This window comes from Halichoerus grypus, chromosome 11, assembly GCF_964656455.1.
Source record: "Halichoerus grypus chromosome 11, mHalGry1.hap1.1, whole genome shotgun sequence".
Lineage (NCBI taxonomy): Eukaryota > Metazoa > Chordata > Mammalia > Carnivora > Phocidae > Halichoerus > Halichoerus grypus.
In genome coordinates, this window is record NC_135722.1 from 56,138,364 (window position 1) to 56,165,398 (window position 27,035).

Sequence of the window (27,035 nt, forward strand, 5' to 3'; positions counted from 1 at the left end):
TTCTTGTTTCTGAAAATAGAGATTGATTTATGTGATGTGAAATACTCGATTAAAAGTAATTAATTGGGTTTATTCTGCTTTTGCTCTCTAATTGAAACAATGTCCAAAGTCTTTTTAATGACAATATATATTAAAATCTCTAAACATACTATAAAAAAGTAAAATAAAATTTCTAATCAAAGTCCAAAAGACTAAGTTTTCTACATAGCTCTTGCTAGTTAAAGTGAATTATCATCAGAGCAGTAAATGAAATATATTCACATTAATTCTCAAGTGACTTTTAGTAAAGGGGAAAAATGAAAGGGTTACACTCACAGGGCTGATTTAAGCAACCTCTTTAGACAGCAGTAACTAAAAAATAGTTTTAATTTACTCAAAATCTCTGGTGAGGCACCAATACAGGAAAGAGAAAAGGGCTTCATTTCTGTACACACTTTGTGAATTTTGTGCAAGTATTTATTTTTTAATTCAGAGAATGTCTATTGGCACCACAGAAAATTTGGAGTTATAAAGAGAATTTTCATTAGTTATAAAAGGACAATTGAGATTGGGGAGAAAAGCTGAAGAGAATCAACAAGAACACCTGCCAAATTCTCTATTGCTTGAAGCTCGGGCTAATGAGTCCCCTCATTTTTGTTCTCTCTCCCTTCTCTCTAGCCCTAAGAAATGTGGACTCTTGGTCAACACAGCCCGAAGGAGGCAAAACTGAGGTGGGAGAGGGGGTTCAGGCATTTGAGCCCTTCTCACCCCCCCAACACTAAACCCTGACACCTATGGCATTAGCACAAAACCAGACTGGCTGCAAGGTCTGAGGAATCCCTGACATTCTCTCCCAGCTTGCCCACAGTGGGCAGCCCCAGATAGGCGAGCTGTTGGGGAGTGGGCTGCGGTGGCAAAAGCCATGGACTCTGGCATCATCAGACTTAAAGCTAGCACTTACTGAACACTTTTTACGTGCTTGGCTCTCTGTGCTAGTGTTTTCATGCTTTTTAAAACAAATCGATGAGGTGGGGCGTATGACCCACAACTGTGTGAGGTAGGTGAGGAAAACTAAGCTCAAGGAAACCCAGTTGCATGCCCTGGTTCACAGAGGTCAAACTCCGGTTCGTTCGACTCCAAAGTCTACTCCCGGTTTCGTTCGACTCCGAAGTCTACTCCCTTTAACTACCCATGGCCTCTGCGCCCCACCTCCGTCACCTCCAGTCTTCTCAGTCGCCCCATTAATAAAAACGAGGTGGTTGGCCGAGATTATCTCTAGGAGCGTCTCCAGCGGGACGGTTTTACCGTTTTAGGAGCGGGGAAGAAAAGCCTTCAAGGTCTTCCCTTCCCAAAGCAAGGGTCAAATCTCAGCGGACGCGAACCTTTCCGTTAGGCGCCGGGACCCGGATCCTGGGCGCCCGCTCGCAAGGGCTCACGGGTCCCCGCGCGCATGCGCAGTGGCCCCGGCGCGCGGCGCGCGGCGCGCGGCGTCCCTCCGCGCTCTTCCCCCGCCGGCGCCGGCTTCCAGTCTCTCAGGGAGGCGGCGGGGACGTGTGCGCGTCAGACTCCCGCTGACTGTTGGCCCTTTAGCCGGTATCCCCTAGCAGAGCTTCCCTTGCCGCCCTTCCCCTCCTCTCCTCCCCGGCTCTGGTCCCAACACCTTAGCTCCGCGCCGGGGAGGAGGGGAGGAGTCCTCCAGCGTGACGCCCAGGGACCTCCAGCTCGCCTCGAGTCGGTCCGCCCCGAGGCGGGAGGAGGGGTGGGGCTGCAGACTTAGGACTTGGGACTCCTACCCTGACGCTGCCTCTGCTTGAGTCAAGCAGGCAGTCTAGTCTGGCCGGGAGCGAACCATGACGGCGCTGCGGGGCCTCTGGCCCGAGGTGCAGGACACCTGCACCTCGCTGGGGCTGATGCTATTGCTCGTGCTGTTCATGGGGCTGGCCCGCGTGGTCACCCGGCAGCAGCTGCGCAGGTTCATGATGGCCCACACCTTCGTCTTGGAGTTTCTGGCCACCTTCCAGCTCTGCTGCTGCACCCATGAGCTGCAACTGCTGAGCGAGCAGGAGCCCGCGCACCCCACCTGGCCGCTGACGCTAATCTACTTCTTCTCGTTGGTGCATGGCCTGACTCTGGTGGGCACCTCTAGCAACCCGTGCGGCGTGATGATGCAGATGTTGCTGGGGGGAATGTCCCCCGAGACGGGTGCGATTAGGCTGTTGGCTCAGCTGATTGGTGCCCTGTGCAGCAGGTACTGCATAAGCGCCCTGTGGAGCCTGGGGCTGACCAAGTATCACCTCAACAAGAGGACCTTCGCTTGCAGGAATCCTATTCAAGTCGACTTGCCCAAAGCGGTCATCACAGAAGCCATCTGCTCCTTTATCTTCCACAGCGCTTTGCTGCACTTCCAGGAGATCCGAACCAAGCTTCGTATCCACCTGCTGGCAGCACTCATCACCTTTTTGGTCTACGCAGGTTTGTTATTCCCACAAAACACTTGGCACGTCCGAAGCCTCTATGACCCGAGGCGCTAGGTTCTTTACCAAGATACATTTGAAACCCCTATACTTCTGCGATGTCAATACTGGTATCCCCATTATTCTAACTATTTTGCAGCCTGTTCTTTACCAATAGTGCAGACATACAGATCCTCCATTCAGTGTTTTGAACCCTCAGCAACAGGAGCCATTTCTGTGCTGAAACTGAGATCTTGTGAAATATTGCCAAGGGTTCAAATATCCTACAAAGGGATTGTTTTAATGGTAGAGAGAAAAGATATCAGCTACTTCTTTCCTCATGCCAACCTGAAAAATGATCATGGGTTTAAAAAGTGCCTTTCAATTTAAAGCACAGGCTACATGATTGGTTAATAGTAAGAGGGAGGAGTAGAAATTTGGTAGTTCTGTTTCTTAGTTCTTTTTCTACAAAATTAAAGTCATTTCTTGTTTCCTTAATAATTCATCTTGAATTATAGGGCGCCTGGGTGGCTCAGTTGGTTAAGCGACTGCCTTCGGCTCAGGTCATGATCCTGGAGTCCCGGGATCGAGTCCCGCATCGGGCTCCCTGCTCGGAAGGGAGTCTGCTTCTCCCTCTGACCCTCCCCCCTCTCATGTGCTGTCTCTCTCATTCTCTCTCTCTCAAATAAATAAATAAAATCTTTAAAAAAAAAAAAAAATAAATAATTCATCTTGAATTATAAATGAACTTTTAAGTGGCCTATCACAAAAGATGTGTTTTAAAATTAAAACTTGCTTGAAATTAAAGATGCTTTTTAAAACAAGTAACTCGAGAAATCTGTTGATTTCTTGCAAACCATTGGTTTATTTTGACAGATCTCAGATGCAGTGGATACCCTGGACATCCTAAACGGGACAAGGAAATCCAAAAAACAAAAACTTAATGATGAAATATGTCATTTTAAATGCAACAAAGTAGCTTCACTGGGACTATATAAAATGTTTTAGAGGCAGGAATCTAATAAAAGGAAATTAGTGGTAATGGTCTATCTTCTGCCCACTGAAAGTGAAACTGTAAGTAGAAGTAAACCTCAAAATAAAGGCTTCTAAACATTTGCTTGACTTCCCAGGATAAAAATGAAAGACTTTCCAATCCATTTTCCATCCTTTAGATCTAGTACTATTCTTTGTGTAGACACAGATGGAAATAAAGGGTAGAGAAGAGAGGGAAGGATTTATGTATATTTGAGGGTTTGGTGAATAGTTGCTTATTTATTAGAGTTTTAGGTTTGGGCTAAAGTAGAAACGTGCCCCATATATGAAGGTAATCATCCTTGCAAAAAGTTATGCCACAGTTTAGCTCTGTACTTATATAATTAATGGTGTATTTTAAAGTTTCCCAGGTAATCCCAGTATGAAACCAGAGTTGAGAACCACTGCTCTCATCCAGACTTGTGCTGGACAATTCAGAAGCCACTAGCTACATGTGGTTACTCAGATTTAAATTTACTAAAATTAAATACTTGGTTCCTCAGTTGCAATAGCTACATTTCAAGTGGTCAATAGCCACACATGGCTAATGGGTGCAGTATCAGTGCTGGAGACTGTTTGCCGGGGCAGAACCTAATAGACAATTGTGGATTACTACTGTTACAGAAATTGATACTATTATGATCTTCCTTTTCTGTCAATGTAAGGGAGGTAAGAGTATTCATTGAGCAGTATACTAATAAGCACATAGGAAATTTATATGAGTTATCTTAGTTAATCCTTAAAAAAACTCACTAATGAATACATTACTCCCATTTTAAGTAAAGTGAGGCTCACAAACGTGAAATGACTTGTCCAAGGTCACACGGCTAGAATGTGCTGGATTCATGGTTCAAACTGACACTAAAGCTTATTCTTGTTTCATTATCAGCATTTCTACACTGCACTCCTCAAAAGTAACAAAAATATGTACATACAAGTGAACATTATTCAGCCATGAAAGGAATTAAGTTCTGATAAATACTACAACATGGATGAACAAATGTTGCAGGACTCCACTTATATAAAAAATCCAGAATAGGCAAATTCATAGAGTCAGAAAGTATAATAGATATTACCAAGGGTTAGGGGGCAGGGAAGAGTAGGGACTTATCCTTTAATGGGTACAGCATACAGAGTTTCTGTTTGGGGTGATGGAAAAGTTTTGGAAATTGTGGTGATAGTTGAACATTGTGAATGTAATTAATGCCCCTGAATATACACTGGAAAATGGTTTAAATGGCAAGTTTTATGTCATATACTTTACCATAATTTTAAAAAATTAAGTTGCAAAAGGATTCTTTTGCCAAGTAAGTCTGGCAAACACTGGATTAAACAGATTTTCTAATGTTAAAACTTTACAGAGCCTTTTCTAAGCTGCTGTATATTGTGAAACCCCAAAAGGAGAATGTGGAACAGTTTTTCAAACTTATGGAATCCTTTTGTCTAGGAGTATGTAGCAGAAGAGAACATACTTTGGGTAATGATACACTAAGCCATAACTCTGCATTATTTTCTGTGGATATGTCATAACTTTAGACCAGAGTTGTTCCAGATAGAATGAACGGTCTTGGGAGTGATCGAATTTCTGTCATATCAGAGAGAGGTAAAGCTTTTGTAGGAAGGATTTAAGAATGGATAGGGGAGGAAAGGCAGGGGGAAGGGTTAGCTACATCAAGTCTCATTAGAAGTTACTTTGATATGTCCTTTTTTTTAACTTCTAAGGTACTGTTGGTACTGATTTGACATGGCTGCATGCTAGGATGTAATTTATTAACATGTTAGAGCTATAAAACTATTAATGCAGATTTCAAGCAAATATCCTTAATTTAGGTTTTGGGAGAATTTGGCTCAATGAACAGAGTAAGAGGGAACTGCATTCATTTTTAAAAAAGATTTATTTATTTTAGAGAGAGAGTGGGGAGGGGCAGAGGGAGAGAGAGAGAAACTTTAACAGATTCTGCACTGAGCGTGGAGCCGATGAGGGGCTCCATCTCAGGACTCTGAGATCACAACCTGAGCAGAAACCAAGAGTCGGACCGTTCAACCGATTGCGCCACCCAGGGGCCCCTGCATTCATTTTTAATCACAGCTGACCCTTGAACAATGCAAGGGTTAGGGGCACTGAGCCCCTACACAGTCAAAAATCCATTTATAACTTTTGATTCCCTCAAAACTTAACTAATAGCCTACTGTTGACTGGAAGCCTTACTGTTAACAGTTGATTAACACATATTTTGTATGTTGTATGTACTATATACTGTATTCTTACAATAAAGTAAGATAGAGGAAAAAATGTTAAGAAAATCATACGGGCGCCTGGGTGGCTCAGTCGTTAAGCGTCTGCCTTCGGCTCAGGTCATGATCCCAGGGTCCTGGGATCGAGCCCCGCATCGGGCTCCCTGCTCAGTGGAATCCTGCTTCTCTCTCTCCACTCCCCCTGTGTTCCTGCTCTCGCTATGTCTCTTTCTGTCAAATAAATAAATAAAATCTTAAAAAAAAAAAGAAAAAATCATGAGAAAATACATTTACAGTACTGTATGGTATTTAAAAAAAAAAAATTTGCATATAAGTGGACCTGTGCATCTCAACCCACGTTGTTCAAGGGTCAACGGTAGACACTGAAAAAAATCTGTTATTTTATACATCTAAGTAAGTTGTCTTTATTATTGCACCTGTTCATTTCCTTTGTAGAATTTTTAATTATACACTTGTCTTATGATGTCTTCTTCCAACAGACAGTAAGCTTTATGAATACAGAAATTAAAGTTATTTTATTCATTATAACATACAACCAGGTCTTAGCATTGTATCACCTGTTACAAATCAAATACTCATATTCACTTTAAAAAATCATGTAGAAAAAAAATAATATATATCTGGACATTTTATATTTTATGTCTAAGGGCTTTCAAAATAAGCCTAATAAATTGTCTGAAGAAATTGTAGTATTTTTACTTCATTTCATTATTCCATTCAGTTTTTGGCATCCTTCTAAATCATGAAGAACATAGGTAAGATTATTTGTCAAAGGAGAAGGGAACTAAGTCCTTTACATACATTTGCTTTTAATGTAATAACTATGTGAAATAGATACTCATTTACAAATGAAAAATTGCTTCAAACAAAGGTCCAGAACATTTATTTATTCATGTAGTGGCTAAGTGCACAGGTTTAGAGTTGTACTGTACCCTTAGAAGAGATACTCAATTTAGGCCTCATTTCCTCATATTTAAAGTGGAGAATAATACTATCTCTCTCTTAAGACCATTATGAGGAATAGAATAACGTATTTCAAGTTAGCATAATACCTGGCACAAATATTCTAGTCACTGGAAAGGGCTAGCCTCCACTCTAAATTAGTTAATTAACATTCTGGCTTATACAGGAGTCTTAGGATTTTAACTAGTGTCATTCTGTCCCAGAGAATTTGATTTCCTTTAGGAGTATTGAGTAACATTAGCATCTAGAATTGCCAGATTTGGAACTTGGACTTTGACACAGTCTTTAACTGTGGTAATTTCGCCAAGTTCCTGCTATCCTGTAAGACTCTTGACAATCAGCCAGCTCTGTCTTCGCATTGGTACCTCTTCTTGGACATATATTATTATGTCTTTTCCTCTTCGGATGTCAATAAATAATATTTTTCAAAGATATTTTGTTAGTCCTGTGCCTAGATGATGATTCTTACTTTTTAAATAATTCATGTTTAATTACACAATGCATGAACGTATTCTTTTTGTTAAAAATTAAAACACTACCAGTGAGACCATAAGTGCCTTTTGACTGCCATCCCCATGCCTGTCCTTTCTCCTTCTCTGTCTAATCTTCCCACCAGGGTAGTCCTCCGCACATGCATGTGTGTGTCCTTCCAAACTCTTTATGTTATTTATTATACATATAGATAAGACCCTATAGAAACTATTGTTTAGGTATGTTCATGTTAACATAAAACGTATCATATCTTACTTTTTGCAGTTTGCTTTTCTTGGTGGTAGTAGTTGTTCAGTGGTATCTTGGAGACCTACCAACGTTAATTAGTAGAGATTTCTCTCATTATTTCAAAATATTGAATGTTATTCCAAATTAATAAGCTTGTTTATTTAGCTTTCTCTCTCTGTCAAATAAATAAATAAAATCTTAAAAAAAAAAAGAGTTATTCTGAAGATCCATGATGTGGTATCATTTATAATTGCTGAGACATGAATATGAATCACACTGTAAGGCCTGTGTGCTAGAAAAAACTTTTAGCCATGGAGTGAACTTAGTTCACTGCTCAACACCTTCATCTCGACACAGCTTCAGTGCAGCTTATCAAGTGTGACATCTCATTAGTGAAATCTTATGAAAGGGTTGCTTAATTTCCAATTTTACTGTATTTTACGAAGACAGCATGCTATAGAGGCATATGTCAAGGTAAAATTTGTGAAGATCTCGGGGTATATTTCTGTAGCTGAGTCAGAGGCAGATGTGTATGCCCAAGCTTCTACATGGAAGAAGTAATAGAAATGTCACTATCTCAGGAATATTTTAGGGTGTGTTCTAAAAAGCTGAGCCACAGTTCTGGTACCATTGGAAAGGAAGTCCAGCCTCCTCTGCTTTTCCTTACTTGCTTGTGTGGCCAGAACTAAACTCCTAGTCTCCGTGTCAGAGAGAGAACCTGGGTGCAGAGCTGGACCATGAGTCCTGAAAAGCAATCAACAGTTAGAAATTGTGCTTACCTTTCACAACTATACACGATCACTTTTTTTATTTAAAAATTTTTGTAGCCACTTTATTGAGACATAATTCACATGCCATGCACAGTCCCTTCTTCAGGGCTCTCTCTGTTGACAAGTAAAAATGGAGTCAGTGATAATACTTTGGTCCATTTTACTTTTGTTTTCAACACAAAGGTGTACTTAAGCCCACGATGATCCTGGGGTATTGTATCCATTTTAAATGTATTTTCATTATTATTTATTCATTTAAATTGATGAATGTTAAGATGGGCAGCCAAATCTCCTGTTTTGTAAACTTGTAGGAGCAATAATAGAACAGATTAACTTTCAAATGTGCATTCGATAATATATAGGAAAAGCACTGGATTAAAACTCTTAATGTCCTAGCACATTATAATCAATCTTTATATTCTATAACATGCCAGGTGATTCTGCAAAGGAAGATTATAGCATAAAAATACTTAAATACCTAAAACAAAGTAGTCACATCCAGTAACCCCTTTATTTCCAGTTACAAGAAAATGTAAAATACATGGTTTGGTATCACTCTGCTTAAAATGTATTACAGGAGGAAGTCTAACAGGAGCTGTATTTAATCCAGCTTTGGCACTTTCACTACATTTCAAGTGTTTTGATGAAGCATTCCTTCGATTTTTTATAGTATATTGGCTCGCTCCTTCTTTAGGTAAGCATATTTTTATTAATACGATTACAAGATTAGGGTATCTTAAAATGATAGGAAATGTCACTGTAACATGTCAATTTCCAAAGCCAGAATAGGTACAAAAAAGAAAATGAAAAAGGTAGTTAATATACCTGAAATAACACTTCATTTGTGCAGTATCCTTTAAAACTTTTTTCTTCAAAGAAATAAAATTATCTAGTTAAGGGTAGTCAGTTTCAGGCATGATACCATTTTAAGAAACCCTCAGATATATGGACCAAAAAACTGAGGAGTGATTCCTTCCATTAAAAAAAATATATCTTTCTTGCTAAAGGGAATTTCTTTTTTCAAATTTGTGAGTTCCAGATAAAATACTGTTTAGCTCATTTGACTCATTTTGCAAAAGAGCATCTCATGAAACAATGGATAACTGTAATAAGTGTAGTTTAAAAATTATCCACAATTTCATTCCTGTTATTTCTATCTGGATCAGATATATAAAACTCCTCTTACTTTTTTTATAAAGAAAATGTCAAATCTTGTGGGTCAGTTAACATATAGGTTGTTTGACTTTTTTTTTTTCATTTAAAGCCTCTGGTTGCAAAACAGACTTCTCTTTCAAAGGCATTTCCTAGTCAAACCTTAAGGTTTGCTGTTACCAAATAGGAGTAAAAAAATATCAAATCTGCATGTGACAAACTCATTCTTAATCTGAGTTTAAACTAATTTAGAGCTTTAAGCCTAAATATGTTAAGATAAAAATATTAATTATTGCAGACATCCCTTTCAAGACAGTGATTTGAGCCCTGTGGCTGTCTCCTCTAGCCCTATTTCCCCACTGAAAAATTAACCAATAGCCACATGCTAGATTTATCTTCTTGTGACCTCAAAAATAAAGATTTACTAATATATGACTCCTTTTTTTAAACCTGTTTTCTTTAAAAAAAAAGATTTTATGTATTTGAGAGAGAGAGGGAGAGAAAGAGCTGGGAGAGGGGCAGAGAGAGAAGGGGAGAGAGAATCTCAAGCAGACTCTGCACCAAGCACAGAGCCCAACACAGGGCTTGATCCCAGGACCATGAGATTTTGACCTGAGCTGAAATCAACAGTTGGACACTCAACTGACTGAGACCCGACTGAGACACTCAGGTGCCCCACATATTTTCTATCTGATATAAAATTTCAGCACTGACTGAAATTTTGCTTTAGACATTTTGCTTGGTACAGCTCTAAAAGCTATTAATATTGTGACTGATGAAAAAAAGAGAAGGGAGAAAGTAATGTTTGATCATTCCAAATGAAAACTCAAGAGTGCTTTCAATTGCCTTATTCTCCCAGTACATACATCTCTGAGGCATGGAGGGACACAGTGTTGATCTTTTAGAGAAGAGCAAATGGAGACCTAAATCCAGAGTTTCTCACTCAGCAAGTCAGTAATGGAGCCAGAACTAGAACTCCAGATCTATTTATCCTTCCAATTCACTGTTTAGATCCTTCTGGTTTTACCAGATACATATGTTTTTAAGGATTCATGGTTGAAGAAAAATGTGAGAATGTTACATTAAAAAATATCCACGTGTTTCATGTAGAATTGATGCAGCTAATTCTTTTAAACATAGCTTTCCAAATCTCTAGGTATATAATCTTAAATTATAGCCACTGAGTGATTATGAACTTCCTTAGATTGTTTTTATTTTACTCTATTTTGTCTTTCAGGTATATTGTTGATGATTTTGATGTTCAGCTTTTTCCTTCCATGGCTGTATAACAACCATACAATTAATAAAAAGGAATAACTATTCCAAAAGACTCAGACTAAGTTACAGGACAGTCAAGCTGGATGTGATAAAGATTTTATCACCTCATATTCAACATACTGGCTGCACTGGACTCATCAATGTTTAGCTTCCTCTGAGGAAGCTGCCTTGTAGTTGTCATCACTGGAACTTAAACTAATTACTGTGAAAAGGAGGTATCCTGTGTTTCTCAGTTAAGACTTGTTCTTTTGAGTGTGTATTAAATGTTGCTAGAAAAGACTCATTAGGGGTGCCTGGGTGACTCAGTCGGTTGAGCGTCCAACTCTTGGTTTCAGCTCAGGTCATGATCTCAGGGTCATGAGATCGAGCTCTGTGTCAGGCTCCACGCTCAGCAAGGAGTCTGCTTGGGATTCTCTCTCCCTTTCCCTCTGCCCCTCCCCCAGCTCTCTGTCTCTCTAAATAAAAAAATAAATCTTTAGAAAAAAGACTCATTACATTAAATATAAATCTCAAGTGATAATTATTAATTTTGATGAAAAAAGGAGCACAGGGTGAGAAGGAAAGGGAGGTGATAGTAGGACCAAAGAAAGAGTGTGTATCAAATCTCACCTGAATGAACAGGATTTTTAGCCAAAGTATGACCAGTCATGCTTACAGACCCAGAAAAGGTACATTTCAGCCACTACCTCACACAATGATACCATCAGCAGTGTCATTTATCAACAGGAAAGTTGCTTTTGGAAGTAGATTATATATCCACTCATACTCAGGGGTTCATAAATTTTAAATATACTCTAAAATATTTTTTCTAAATAGACAATCTCACTTGCTTTAGGCAAGTTGTTATTCCTTTTTTTTTTTTTAAGATTTTATTTTTTTATTTGTCAGAGAGAGAGAGCACAAGCAGGAGGAGTGGCAGGCAGAGGGAGATGGAGAAGCAGGCTCCCTGCTGAGTGGGGAGCCCGACGTGGGACTTGATCCCAGGACCCTGGGATCATGACCTGAGCTGAAGGCAGCTGCCTAACCAACTGAGCCACCCAGGCATCCAGCAAGTTGCTATTCCTTAACAGAATAAAACAAAGCAGCCATACCAAGTCAAGAGGTAAGCTTTTCACATTCTCATTTGATCCTAATAGCTACCTTATGTAGTAGGTAGGGTATGGATTTTTAATCTCCATTTTACAGATAAGGACACTAAGTCCAGAGGGGTTTGCTTCCCTGAGGTCAAAAAGAGCCAAATACCATCCTTAGACTTCTGTTTCAATACAAAAAATCTTCTTGGTCATCATTATGATTAAAGTAAAATTGAAGATTTTGAAGCAACATTAAAGATTTTATAATGTTAGGGGTGCCTGGGTGGCTCAGTTGGTTAAGCAGCTGCCTTCAGCTCAGGTCATGATCCTGGAGTCCCGGGATCAAGTCCCGCATCAGGCTCCCTGCTCAGTGGGGAGTCTGCTTCTCCTTCTGACCCTCCCTCCTCTCATGCTCTCTCTTTCTCTCATTTAAAAAAAAATCTTTAAAAAAAAAAGATTTTATAATGTTAAAATTATTTAGGAATTAACTAGTTTTTTGTTTTGTTTTGTTGGGCTGAAAGAGCCTCTAAGTTTTCTTCCATTAGAAGCTTTCTTTTATTGTAGGAGGTCTACTTTTTCATTCTGGCTATAGGGGCACCTGGGTGGCTCAGTCGTTAAGCGTCTGCCTTCGGCTCAGGTTATGATCCCGGGGTCCTGGGATTGAGCCCCGCATCGGGCTCCTTGCTCCGCTGGAAGCCTGCTTCTCCCTCTCCCACTCCCTCTGCTTGTGTTCCCTCTCTCGCCGTGTCTCTCTGTGTCAAATAAATAAATAAAATCTTTAAAAAAAAAAAGTTCTGGCTATAAATAAGGTTAAGTGTATTTCTCTTCCAAGGAAATTCCATTATCAGGGTTAGAATTGAAAGTAAAAAAATATGGGGTGAGATCAGATCTGTTTGAGTAATAATTAAACAACTGATAAATTGCCAGGTAATTTAAGTGCTGCTTGGTGATCAGCTTGTGATAGTCACTCCCTTTACACCTGCAGACTGGACTGAACGGTGGCAGGCTACCCAACAAGGCAGCCAGGCTGAGGATCATGGACTTTGACTCATGAACTTACAAATACTAGTTTTCTATTTTAAAAAGCAGAATTCATAAAATTTTGACAGTGGCTAAATACAGTTTATTTGGCCTGCACAATATTTTAAAATAAGTAAATAAGCTAGTGTTGTCGTCTTTTTCACACAAAAATCCAGTTCTGGATTCTTGGGAAAAAACCAAAGATCTGGCAGTACTAGGCCTGAATCCTCTCACAGCAACACAAAATAAAGGTTGTTCCCTTTAAAATGATCCCTCTTCCACTCCCTGTGTCTTCCAAACATGAAGCTGTGTTTCAACTACTATTTCATGAGACTCTCTGGTTCAAGAAAAATGAATATTAATTTGTGAAAACACCCAGCCCTCTAAGTGTGTCAGAATTTACAACTGTAGAGGACAGTGCTTCCCCTGCAGCCCTCTGAAATGGTAGCTGTTCTCTCCACACCACCTCTGATACCATGGGGCCTGGAGGTGGAACAGGTTCCTCTCTCCTCGTGGCTGCTTACCTCTGCTCCCTCCATTAAAAACCTGTCCTCAGACCATGCCCTCTGCCACCTGGGCACTTCTTACTGCAATTTTCTACCCTATAGTGCCCTCAATTCCCCCTGGTCCTTTAAGAACTTAGTTCCTGTCTCACTCTCAGCCTCTACAACACCATTCCAGTTACAGTTCTTGAGAATTTTAATACCCACAAAGATGATCATCCCAGTGTCTTGGCCTCTCAGTTCATTAGCTGAACTTGAAAGGCTTTTCAATTATTTTTCTTCTATTCTGCCTCAACTACAACTTTTGGTCATAACCTTAAGCTTGTTAATTACAAGTAACTCAGACTCTTCTATGATCTCAAACCTCTAACCACTAACCTCTCCTTCTAGCTCACTTACTCTAGTACCTCATCTCCAATAATCCTTCAACGTCTGTGGAGAACTTCTGTCCACCGATATCACCACCTCTTCACATCTCTCACCCCTCTCAAGTACTTCTTTCTCTGTAAGCAGCTTAAATTACACACTTGCAGAGAATCTTTACTCCCTTGTTCTTTTATCTCATCATACTCACATGGCTTAACCACAGTATGATTAAACCCAACTGTCTGCTTATTTCTTGCCTGCACCTGAACAGGAAGTAGAAACAAAAATGAGATACAGCAGTAGGACAGTTCTTTTCAGAGCTTGGCTGTAATGGGACGAAAATGTGGACAGTCGCTGAAGGTGGAAATTCGGTCAAGAAAGAATCTTTTTTTAAGATGGAAAAGATCCTGGCACGTTTATACACTAGGGAATGATACAGCAGACGATGTAGAAGAGGGAGGGGAGACTTCCCAGGTCTGTATTTTATACTAGGCTAGTGAAGACAGAATCAAGTACACAGGGGTTGGTCTCAGATAGAGGCAAAGCTAGATCGTTTATAGTAGCAGGAGAAAAGGTAAGAACTTATGGGCACAAGAAGAGTTAGGCAGATGTGCTGGGAGTCTGAAGTTCTATTTTCCTTTTCCTGTTTCTTCTTTTTTAAAATTATTTCTTTAGAGAGCGGGGAGGGACAGAGGGAGAGAGAGAAAGAGAATCTTAAGCAGGCTCTACACCCAGCTTGGAGCCTGACATGGGGCTCGTTATCACAACCCTGAGATCATGACCTGAGCCGAAATCAAGAGTCTGACAATCAATTGAGCTACCCAGGCACCTCTTCCTGTTTCTTCTTGAAGCATTCTAATCAAGACTTCAGCTCCACCATTCCACTCAAATTCTTGCCAAGGCCATCAATGACTTCCATGTTGTTAAAGCAAGTTCTCATCCTTATCTATCAGCAGCATTTGATACAACTGATTGTATTCTCCTCCTGAAAATACTTCACTTCCACAAAATCCCTGCCTTCTCAGTTTCTTTTGTTCTTCCTCCTTTCCCCAAACTAAATGATAGTCTCCCAGGACTTAGTCCTCTGAGCTCTTTTCTATTTATACTCTCTTGGTAATTTTATCCAGTCTTGTAGCTTATAGCAAATATATCCTAGTGACTGCCAAATTTGTATCTTCAGCTTGTACAACTGTCCAGAACTCCGTATCCATCTGTGTATTTGACATCTCTACTTGGTGTCTGATAACTCAACTGATACATGCAGCTTTAGTTAATTCAAACTGCATAGTTTATCCAATCTTTTGATGGTATTAGAAATACCTGAATAACTAGAAGTTAGTCACTATTAAAGCAGTGCTTCTTGTGTACCTGTGTTTCTCTAGGGTAAGTAGGCTTTCATACTTTGCATTATGGCCTACTAGCACAGGTTATTTCAAGCCTCCATTTACTTACTTACTTTTGCCCAGATTACTGCAGTTAACTTCCTGTTCTAATGCTTGAGTGATCCTATTAAAACAATCAATCATACCACAGCTTCCTATTTTAGACCTAAAGGCATGTCATCCTCTATTATAAAATTATAGGTAACTGGGGGTGCAAAATATTAATGTTTTAGGAAAAATTACATATGAACCAATGTGACTTCTGAGCTATACTGACATCACTGCCCTATTTAGCAATTATCTGTGAACTAGTTCATGTTATTTAAAAATACATTGTAGCAAAAATGTACTAGCATGCTAGAACTGGAATGTATTTCTTATTGTAGGCATAATGAAAAGAAAGGCACTGCAATAGAGGAATGCACACATGTGCATAAAACATGCCTAAGAATATTTGCTGCAGCATGCCTTAATAATGAGTAACTGGAACCTTAAATACCCATCAAGAGAATGGATGAACTGCCTGTATCAACTTGGATAAAACTTTTAAAGTGCTGAGTAGGAAAAGCAGCTGAAGGATTCAAATAATGAATGTGTTTTGTGTTGTTTTCAAATAATGAATGTTTAAAAACATGCAACCCTGGGACGCCTGGATGGGTACTGGATACAGATTTCTCAGGCGTCAGCAGAGCATGTGATACGTGATCTCAGGGTCATGAGTTCAAGCCTCACATTGGGTGTAGAGCTTACATTAAAAAAAATAAAAGTTAAAAAAGTAAAAAAAAAACAACAAAAAAACCAAAGAACCCCAAACATGCAACCCAATACCACAGAGTGTTTAGATGATACATGTAGAACAGACATATAAACAGGAAGTGGGCAAAAACCTCAGTTTCCCTCCTATTCCAGTCCCCACTTATTTCAGAAACAGCTACTACCATTTTATGATATTCCAAGGATATTTTATATATACATAAGCACAGAATACATATAATCCCCATAGTAACCTCCAGCCCTTTTTCTTCTATATAAAATACCTTAATTTTTTTTTTCATTTAATGTATCTTGGAGCTTATTCAGCATAGGTACATGAGGATCTACCTAATTCTTTTTGAGAAACAGTTTTCCATTATACAGATACACTGTAAACAATTGACTCAGGCCTAATTATAAACATTGAGATTGTACTCAGTCTTTTGCTTTTACAAATAAAGCTGCAATTAATATCCTTACATATATGATTCTTCCTAATGTGCAAATTTATTTATAGAATAAATTCCTTTACATGGAGTTTCTGGGTCACACAATATTTGCATTTTTAATTTTGACAAATAATGTATCCTTCATTTTTTATACAAAATCTTAAATTTTATGATATACAATCTCAATTTATTATTATTTTTTTTTAAGATTTGGAGTTGCAGCAGACAGCATAAGTTTTTTGCAAGCCAACAGCCAAAGCATCCTTTCTATTTGGGGTAATCTGCTGCTGTGAGGATCTGGGTAAAGGAAATGCCCTCCCACTACAGAAGCTGAAGGGGCCAAATACTCTTGTTTTTTGTCTGTGACAACACACAGAGTGCCAACCAGGACTTTGTGGTGACTCAAAAGACATGGGATCAATTAAGAAATCGATCTAAAAGCAACAGAAGAATCATAGCATCTTATGTAGGCCACCCCTAATCTTTTTATGAGCCTGGTTTATTTCTGCTTTCCTGACCATTTTGTGAGCTACCAGATAGCATTCTAACAAATTTTTCTGCTTAAATTAGCCAGATTTGGATTTACTTAAAACCAGAGTTTGGGCTGATAATTTTAGTCACACTTTTGTGAACATAAATTGCTGCACCATCCTCATATTTGCACTACACACTCTAAAGGCTCAGACTGCTGTATTTTGGGGTAACCTGTATTTGCTTTTCTTCATAATCCTGTCAACTATTTACTGCTATTGATATGCCTGATGCAACCACCCCTTTCTCCTTTTCTAACTTGTTGCATGCCTAAAAACTAGATACTCAAGTACACTGGACCTGTCTGTAGAGGAGGAATAGAGACTTGCAGTGAAGGCCAAGAGGTCCTATGAGGAAAATGCATAAATTTCATTACATCTATTTTAATTGCTCAGATTTTTAAATTCAGATTTCTCAGATACATTCTAAGTGTAAGTTAACACTATCTGCAGCTTCTTCTTTCTGTTATGAAAATAATTAATTGCTACTATTATGTAATAGTTAAAATTTTTTGAGCCATTTTCTAGGCACTGTTGTTCTAAGTATATTTGTGATTCATATAATCTTCAAAGTAATAATTTAAAAAGTCCTAAGAATTAGCCTCAGTACACTTTTATTTAGCCTTCTTATCCCTGGGTTATATATCTCTATTTTATCTTTTTTTTTAAGGTTTTATTTTTAAGTAATCTCTATAACCAACTTGGGGATCAAACTTACAACCCTAAGATCAAGAATTGCACACTCTGTCACTGAGCCAGCCAGGCGCCCATATTTCCTTTATCTTCTTAAAATTATGTTAATAACAAAAATTCTGGGCGCCTGGGTGGCTCAGTTGTTTGAGCGACTGCCTTCGGCTCAGGTCATGATCCTGGAGTCCTGGGATCGAGTCCCACATCGGGCTCCCTGCTCGGCAGGGAGTCTGCTTCTCCCTCTGACCCTCCCCACTCTCGTGTGCTCTCTCTCTCTCTCTCTCTCATTCTCTCAAATAAATAAATAAAATCTTTAAAAAAAAAACAAAAATTCTGACTAGGTTCACTGCTCTCCCAAGTTTTTCTGACTTCTCATCTGAAATTATGAAGTCCTCCGCATTACATACTGGTTTTACCTATGTATATATAAGCAGAGTGAGATGCTAGTGAAAATGTTTGTTTTAGCTCCTTTGTCAAAGAATGGCAATAATCCTATTAGAATCCTCATAAGGGATTTGCTTAGAATCATTTCATATTAGCCACAAGGATGGGTACTGGATACAGATTCATCCATTCTAGAAATACTTTTCAAACAGGATTTCCACAAGAATTAGCTACATAGTAAGGATACTATCTGAAATCCTGCAGATAAATAAAATTCTATCTAAAATATCTAATATCGGGGTGCCTGGGCAGCTCAGTTGGTTGAGGGTCCAACTCATGATTTCAGCTCAGGTCATGATCTCATGGGTCGTGAAATCAAGCCCCCCATCAGGTTCCATGCTCAGCAGTTAGTCTGCTTGAGATTCTCTCTCTCCCTCTGCTCCTCTCCCTCCTCATGCTCTCACACTCTTTCTCTCTCAAATAAATAAATCTTTAAAAAAAAATCTAGGGGCGCCTGGGTGGCTCAGTCATTAAGCGTCTGCCTTCGGCTCAGGTCACAATCCCGGGGTCCTGGGATTGAACCCCGCATCGGGCTCCCTGCTCTGCGGGAAGCCTGCTTCTCCCTCTCACACTCCCCTTGCTTGTGTTCCCTCTCTTGCTGTCTCTCTGTCAAATAAATAAATAAAATCTTTAAAAAATGAATTAAATAAATAATAAAAAAAAATCTAGGGGCACCTGGGTGGCTCAGTCAGTTGAGGGTCTGATTCTTGGTTTCGGCTCAGGTAGTGATCTTGGGATCAAGGGATTGAGCCTGGGGACCAGCACCATGCCCAGCTTGGAATTGGCTTGAGATACTCTCTCCCCCCTCTCCTCCACCCCCCACCCTGCCAATGACCTCACGCTCTCTGGAAACAAATAAAATCTTTTTAAAAATCTAGTATCTCAGGGGCGCCTGGGTGGCTCAGTCATTAAGCATCTGCCTTCCGCTCAGGTCATGATCCCAGGGTCCTGGGATCGAGCCCCGCATCGGCCTCCCTGCTCAGTGGGAGGCCTGCTTCTCCCTCTCCCACTCCCCGGCTTGTGTTCCCTCTCTCGCTGTCTCTTTCTCTGTCAAATGAATAAATAAAATCTTTAAAAAAAAAAAATCTAGTATCTCAAGGAGGAGCAAGATGGTGGAGGAGTTGGAGACCTAAATTTCGTCTGGTCCCAGGAATTCAGCTAGATAGTTATCAAACTATTCTGAACACCTACAAACTCAACAGGAGATCGAAGAAAAGAATAGCAACAAATCTCTGAACAGAAAAGTGACCACTTTCTGGAAGGTAGGACATGCGGAGAAGGGAATCCGAGGTGGTATTAGGGAAGATAAACGGCGAGGGAGGGAGCCTCCATGAGCCACTACCGGCAAGTGCTAGAGCAGCGGAGCACAAAATCGGAACTTTTAGAAGTCGGTTCTGCTGAGGGACGTCGCTCCAGTGGCTAAGTGGGGGATGGAACCCTTGTGGGACAGTGTGGTCTCAGGATCCTCGGGGTCACAGAAAGACTGGGGGTGCCTGAGTGTGGCAGAGCTCCCAGTTATCAGAGCGGGGAAGCCAGCTACAGAGACGGAGCCGAGGCGTGGGCTCGCAGCTCAGGGTTGCCATAAACCGTGATCCGCGGCACAGTCAGGCCACTGCTCTTCCAGCAGGGACCCAACAAGCGGCAGATCCGGGGAGACTCCCCTTCCTCCCCCGGGAGGAGCGGCACGGGAGTGCACCGCAGGGATCTGCTGGGTTTGGAGACTCCACATGGGGTCGGGTGCCAGAGATAGAAACACTCGGTCACAGGCCGGGTGAGCACGGAGTGCGGCCGGAGACCAGGGAGACGGGAGTGACTGACTGCTTTTCTCTGGGGGCGCACCGAGGAGTGGGGCCCAGAGTTCTCAGCTCCTCCGGGGCGGAGATTGGGAGGCCGCCGTTTTCACTCTCCTCCTCAAAGCTGTAGGGAAAGCTTGCAGGGAACAAAAGCTCCCGAGAGCAAACCGAGCAGATTACTTAGCCCAGACCCTGCAAGGGTGGGGCAATTCCGTCTCCGGCAAAGACATTTGAGAACCATGACAACTGTCCCCTCCCCCAGAAGATCAGCGAGAACAGCCAGCCAAGACCAAGTTTACTGATCAATGAGAATGGCCAAACTCCAGCGCTAGGGGAATACTGCACATAGAATTCATGGCTTTTTCCCCCATAATTCTTTGGTCTTTCAAAGTTAATTTTTTAAATTTTTTTTCTATTTTTTTTTTGAATTTTTTTTTCCCTTTTACAACCATCTTATCAATCCCTTTTTAAAAAATCTTTTTTATTTTTCATTTTTAGAGTCATATTCTATCCCTTCATTGTAGTTAACCTTATTTTTGGTATATATATATGTTGTTCTCCCTTTAAAATTTTGGGATACAGTTTCTTCTAACAGACCAAAATATACCCTAAATCTCTAGTATATGGCTTTGTTCTAGTCTCCTGCCGGATCACAGTCTCTCCCTTTCTTTTTTTTTTTTTTTAAATTTCTCTTCTTCTTTTTTTCAACCAACTTCTTATCAATTCCTTTTATAAAATCTTTTATAATTTTCATCTTCAGTATATTCTATCCTTTCATCGTATTTACCCTTATTTTTATACATATATAAATGTTTTTCTTTAAAATTTTGGGAGGCAGTTTCTTCAAACAGACCAAAATATGCCCAAAATCTAGTGTGTGGCACTGATCTATTCACCAGCCTGATTATATCTGATCATATTCTTTTTTTTTTTTTTCTCCTTTTCTTTCTTTCCCTTTCTTTCCCCCCGGTTTCAGGTCTCTTCTGATTTGTTCAGTGTATATTTTTCTGGGGTCGTTGTTACCCCGTTAGCATTTTGTCCTCTCATTCATCTATTCTCCTCTGGACAAAATGACAAAACAGAAAACTCACCGCAAAAAAAAAAGAACAAGAGGCAGTACCGACTGCCAGGGACCTAATCAATACGGACATTAGTAAGATGTTAGAACTAGAGTTCAGAATGACGATTATAAAGATACTAGTTGGGCTTGAAAAAAGCATGGAAGATACTAGAGAAACCCCTTTCTGGAGAAATAAAAGAACTAAAATCTCAACTAAAATCTAACCAGGTTGAAATCAAAAAGGCTATGAGATGCAATAAAAAATGGAGGCTCTAACTGCTAGGAGAAATGAGGCAGAAGAGAGAATTAGTGATATAGAAGACCAAAAAGAGAGAGAAACAACTCCTGGATCACAAGGGCAGAATTTGAGAGATAGGTGATACCACAAGATGAAACAATATTAGAATAACTGGGATCCCAGAAGAGGAAGAAAGAGAGGGGCAGAAGGTATATTGGAGCAAATTACAGCAGAGAACTTCCCTAATTTGGGGAAGGAAACAGACATCAAAATCCAGAAGGCACAGAGAACCCCCCTCAAAATCAATAAAAATAGGTCAACATCCCAACATCTAATAGTAAAACTTACAAGTCTCAGAGACAAGGAGAAAATCCTGAAAGCAGCTCGGGACAAGAGGTCTGTAACCTACAATGGTAGAGACAATAGATTGGCAATAGACCTACCCACAGAGACCTGGCAGGCCAGAAAGGACTGGCATGATATATTCAGAGAACTAAATGAGAAAAATATGCAGCCAAGAATACTATATAAAGCTAGGCTGTCATTGAAAATAGAAGGAGAGATAAAAAGCTTCCAGGACAAACAAAAACTAAGAATTTGCAAACACAAAACCAGCCCTACAAGAAATATTGAAAGGGGTCCTCTAAGCAAAGACAGAGCCTAAAAGTAACATAGACCAGAAAGGAACACAGACAATATACAGTAACAGTCACCTTACAGGCAATACAATGGCACTAAATTCATATCTTTCAATAGTTACCCTGAATGTAAATGGACTAAGCCCCAATCAAAAGACACAGGGTATCAGATTGGATAAAAAAACAGACCCATCGATACACTGTCTGCAAGAGACTCATTTTAGATCCAAAGACACCGCCAGATTGAAAGTGAGAGGGTGGAAAACAATTTACCATGCTAATGGACATCAAAAGAAAGTTGGGGTGGCAATCCTTATATCAGACAAATTAGATTTTAAATCAAGGACTGTTTTAAATAAGAGATGAGGAAGGATATTATATCATAATTAAAGGGTCTATCCAACAAGAAGATCTAACACTTGTAAATATCTATGCCCCTAACATGGAAGCAGCCAATTATATAAGCCAATTAATAACAAAATCAAAGAAACACATCGACAACAATACAATAATAGTAGGGGACTTTAACACCCCCCTCACTGAAATGAACAGATAATCTAAGCAAACGATCAACAAGGAAATAAAGACTTTAAATGACACATTGGACCAAATGGACTTCACAAATATATTCAAAACATTCCATCCCAAAGCAACAGAATGCACATTCTTCTCTAGTGCCCATGGAACATTCTCCAGAATAGACCATATCCTAGGTCACAAATCAGGTCTCAACCAGTACCAAAAGACTGGGATCATTCCCTGCGTATTTTCGGACCACAATGCTTTGAAACTAGAACTCAATCACAAGAGGAAAGTCAGAAAGAACTCAAATACATGGAGGCTAAAGAGCATCCTACTGAAGAATGAATGGGTCAACCAGGAAATTAAAGAATTTAAAAAATTCATGGAAACAAATAAAAATGAAAACACAACTGTTCAAAATCTTTGGGATGCAGCAAAGGCAGTCCTAAGAGGAAAGTATATAGCAATACAAGCCTTTCTCAAGAAAGAAGAAAGGTCTCAAATACATAACCTAACCGTACACCTAAAGGAGCTGGAGAAACAGCAAATAAAGCCTAAACCCAGCAGGAGAAGAGAAATAGTAAAGATCAGAGCAGAAATCAATGAAACAGAAACCAAAAGAACAGTAGAAAACAGATCAACGAAACCAGGAGCTGGTTCTTTGAAAGAATTAATAAAACTGACAAACCCCTGGCCAGACTTACCAAAAAGAAAAGAGAAATGATCCAAATAAATAAAATCATGAATGAAAGAGGAGAGATCACAACCAACACCAAAGAAATACAATTATAAGAACATATTATGAGCAACTATATGCCAGCCAATTAGATAATCTGGAAGAAATGGATGCATTCCTAGAGATGTATAAACTACCAAAACTGAACCAGGAAGAAACAGAAAACCTGAACAGACCCATAACCACTAAGGAAATTGAAGCAGTAATCAAAAATCTCCCAACAAACAAGAGCCCAGGGCCAGATGGCTTCCCAGGGGAATTCTACCAAACATTTAAAGAAGAATTAATACCTATTCTTCTGAAACTGTTCCAGAAAATAGAAATGGAAGGAAAACTTCCAAACTCATTTTATGAGGCCAGCATTACCTTGATCCCAAAATCAGACAAAGATGCCATCAAAAAGGAGAATTACAGCCCAATCTCCCTGATGAACATGAATGCAAAAATTCTCACCAAAATACTAGCCAATAGAATCCAACAGCACATTAAAAGGATTATTCACCACGACCAAGTGGGATTTATTCCTGGGCTGCAAGGTTGGTTCAACATCTGCAAATCATCAATGTGATACAATACATTAATAAACGAAAGAGCAAGAACCATATGATCCTCTCAATAGATGCATTTCACAAAGTACAGCATCCTTTCTTGAGTAAAACTCTTCAGAGTATAGGGATTGAGGGTACATACCTCAATATCATAAAAGCCATCTATGAAAAACCCACAGTAAATATCATTCTTACTGGGGAAAAACTGAGAACTTTCCCCCCTAAGGTCAGGAACACGGCAGGGATGTCCACTATCACCACTGCTATTCAACATAGTACTAGAAGTCCTAGCCACAGCAATCAGACAACAAAAAGAAATAAAAGGCATCCGAATCGGCAAAGAAGAAGTCAAACTCTCACTCTTTGCAGATGATATGATTCTTTCTGTGGAAAACCCAAAAGACTCCACCCCAAAACTGCTAGAACTCATACAGGAATTCAGTAAAGTGGCAGGATATAAAATCAATGCACAGAAACTATGGCGTTCCTATACACCAACAACAAGACAGAAGAAAGAGAAATTAAAGAATCAATCCCATTTACAATTGCACCCAAAACCGTAAGATACCTAGGAATAAACCTAACTAAAGAGGCAAAGAATCTGTACTCAGAAAACTATAAATACTCATGAAAGAAATTGAGGAAGACACAAAGAAATGGAAAAACGTTCCATGCTCATGGATTGGAAGAACAAATATTGTGAAAATGTCTATGCTACCTAGAGCAATCTACACATTTAATGCAATCCCTATCAAAACACCATCCACTTTTTTCAAAGAAATGGAACAAATAATCCTAAAATCTGTATGGAACCAGAAAAGACCCCGAATAGCCAGAGGAATGTTGAAAAAGAAAAGCAAAGCTGGTGGCATCACAATTCCGGACTTCAAGCTCTATTACAAAGCTGTCATCATCAAGACAGTCTGGTACTGGCACAAAAACAGACACATAAATCAATGGAACGAATAGAGAGCCCAGAAATGGACCCTCAACTCTATGGTCAACTAATCTTTGACAAAGCAGGAAAGAATGTCCAATGGAAAAAAGACAGTCTCTTCAACAAATGGTGTTGGGAAAATTGGACAGCCACATGCAGAAGAATGAAACTGGACCATTTCCTTACACCACACACAAAAATAGACTCAAAACGGATGAAAGACCTAAATGTGAGACAGGAGTCCATCAAAATCCTAAAGAACACAGGCAGCAACCTCTTTGACCTCAGCCGCAGCAACTTCTTCCTAGAAACATCGCCAAAGGCAAGGGAAGCAAGGGCAAAAATGAACTAGTGGGACTTCATCAAGATAAAAAGCTTTTGCACAGCAAAGGAAAGAGTCAACAAAACCAAAAGACAATGACAGAATGGGAGAAGATATTTGCAAATGACATATCAGATAAAGGGCTAGTATCCAAAATCTATAAAGAACTTCTTAAACTCAACACCCAAAGAACAAATGATCCAATCAAGAAATGGGCAGAAGACACAAACAATTTTCCCAAAGAAGACATCCAAATGGCCAAGAGACACATGAAAAAGTGCTCAACATCGCTCGGCATCAGGGAAATCCAAATCAAAACCTCAATGAGATACCACCTCACACCAGTCAGAATGGCTAAAATTAACAAGTCAGGAAACGACAGATGTTGGCGAGGATGCGGAGAAAGGGGAACCCTCCTACACTGTTGGTGGGAATGCAAGCTGGTGTAGCCACTCTGGAAAACAGTATGGAGGTTACTCAAAAAGTTGAAAATAGAGCTACCCTATGACCCAGCAATTGCACTACTGGGTATTTACCCAAGAGATACAAACGTAGTGATGCGAAGGGGTACATGCACCCAAATGTTTATAGCAGCAATGTCCACAATAGCCAAACTATGGAAAGAGCCAAGATGTCCATCATCAGATGAATGGGTAAAGAAGATGTGGTATATATATATACAATGGAATATTATGCAGCCATCAAAAAAACCCTGAAATCTTGCTATTGCAACAATGTGGATGGAACTAGAGGGTATTATGCTGAGCGAAATAAGTGAAGACATGTATCATATGATCTCACTGATATGAGGAATTCTTAACCTCAGGAAACAAACTGAGGGTTGCTGGAGTGTTGAGGGAGTGCAAGGGATGGGGTGGCTGGGTGACAGACATTGGGGAGTGTATGTGCTATGGTGAGCACTGTGAACTGTTGCAAGACTGATGAATCACAGACCTGTACCTCTGACACAAATAATACATTATATGTTAAAAAAAAAAAAAAAAGAAGATAGTAGGAAGGGAAAAATGAAGGGGGGGAAATCGGAGGGGGAGACGAACCATGAGAGACTATGGACTCTGAGAAACAAACTGAGGGTTCTGGGGGGGGTAGGGGAATGGGTTAGCCTGGTGATGGGTATTAAAGAGGGCACGTATTGAATGGAGCACTGGGTGTTATATGCCAACAATCATGGAACACTACATAAAAACTAACGATGTAATGTATGGTGATTAACATAACATAATAAAATAAAACTTAAAAAAAAGAAAATTCTAAAAATAAATAAATAAATAAAATCTAGTATCTCTCTGAACAATGAGTAATCACACGTCTTCTTCTAAAAGTAAAGGGCTATTGGGGCACCTGGGTGGCTCAGTCGGTTAAGCGTCTGCCTTCGGCTCAGGTCATGATCCCAGGGTCCTGGGATCGAGCCCCAGATTGGGCTCTCTGCTCAGCGGGAGGCCTGCTTCCCCCTCTCCCACTCCCCCTGCTTGTTTCTGCTCTCGCTAACTCACTCTCTCAGTCAAATAAATAAATAAAATCTTTTAAAAAAATAAAAATAAGTAAAGGGCTATATACCATGACCATCTATGCATCATCTCTTATCTTTACCAGTACTGACAAAGATCCTAACAAGCTTTCAAAATACATAATGTACAAAGATTTAAACAAGCTTATTTGAAAAGTATTAATATCTGACAAACTGATCTGAGGGAGGAGAAAACTCACCAGGGTCATTTTAATAAACACATTTTTTTTATTTTCTTATTTTTTTAAAATTTTACATAATCCCTACATCCAACTTCAGGCTTGAACTTACAACCCCAATGTCAAGAGTCAAATGCTCTACCAACTAAGCCAGTCAGGTGCCCCATGAATACATTTTTTAAACAACAGAATTTAGAACAGATGACTACTCACTAGCTTTTATGGCTATTTTAGATGGCTCACATTATGGGGGGAAATGTCCATGGCTTAAATTTCCTCTACATCAAGAAATAGGAAGCAAAACAATTACAGTAACATTAAAATTCAGCTCAAATAGAATCAAGAAATGTTGGCTTGGCTGAGCATTATGAATTTCATTTTTAGTAAGTCTGACCTCATCGTTTTTTTTCACCTTCTATATTCTCAGTTACGGGTACAACTGACTAATATTCTAGAATGTTACAGCTGAATCTCTGAAATCATTTAGTCTAGCTGCCTCATTTTACAGATAAGGAAACAGGTCCAGAGAGGTTTAAATACCTTGTCTAACAAGCCAGAATTAGATGCTTGGTTTCCTGCATCTTAGATGACTGCATTACCCATAATAACAAGGTGACCACAGCAGTGCCTATAGGAAAACAGTGCACACCAATCTCAACATTTTTTCAATATTATCAGAGCACTTTATTACTTCACTAAAAGTCATGATGACAAGTTGGTA

The 27,035-nt window shown here is 39.7% G+C and overlaps 1 protein-coding gene and 1 long non-coding RNA gene across 9 annotated transcripts; one reads left to right on the forward strand and one right to left on the reverse strand.

Annotated features, from left to right (window-relative positions):
* Positions 1–1,455: 1,455 nt before the first annotated feature.
* On the forward strand, positions 1,456–26,617 carry AQP11 (aquaporin 11). Of its 8 annotated transcripts, none has more exons than XR_013442482.1 (4): positions 1,456–2,451; positions 8,751–8,867; positions 11,496–11,705; positions 20,583–26,617. XR_013442482.1 is itself a non-coding variant. In XM_078058587.1 (3 exons), the coding sequence occupies exons 1-3, from the start codon at positions 1,830–1,832 to the stop codon at positions 20,591–20,593; spliced, it is 750 nt and encodes a 249-aa protein (XP_077914713.1). In that variant the 5' UTR covers positions 1,456–1,829; the 3' UTR covers positions 20,594–26,617. The 8 variants fall into 8 exon arrangements, 5 of the variants coding, with proteins under 5 accessions (XP_077914713.1, XP_077914712.1, XP_077914710.1 ...); XR_013442483.1 differs by lacking the exon at positions 20,583–26,617 and adding an exon at positions 15,334–17,685; XR_013442484.1 differs by lacking the exon at positions 20,583–26,617 and adding an exon at positions 12,662–14,608.
* Positions 5,933–8,784, reverse strand: LOC118549180 (uncharacterized). The gene is made up of 3 exons (XR_013442485.1): positions 8,183–8,784; positions 7,431–7,485; positions 5,933–6,207 (listed from the first exon to the last, which is right to left on the reverse strand). It is a non-coding gene; the product is annotated as an uncharacterized LOC118549180 (long non-coding RNA).
* Positions 26,618–27,035: the final 418 nt, after the last annotated feature.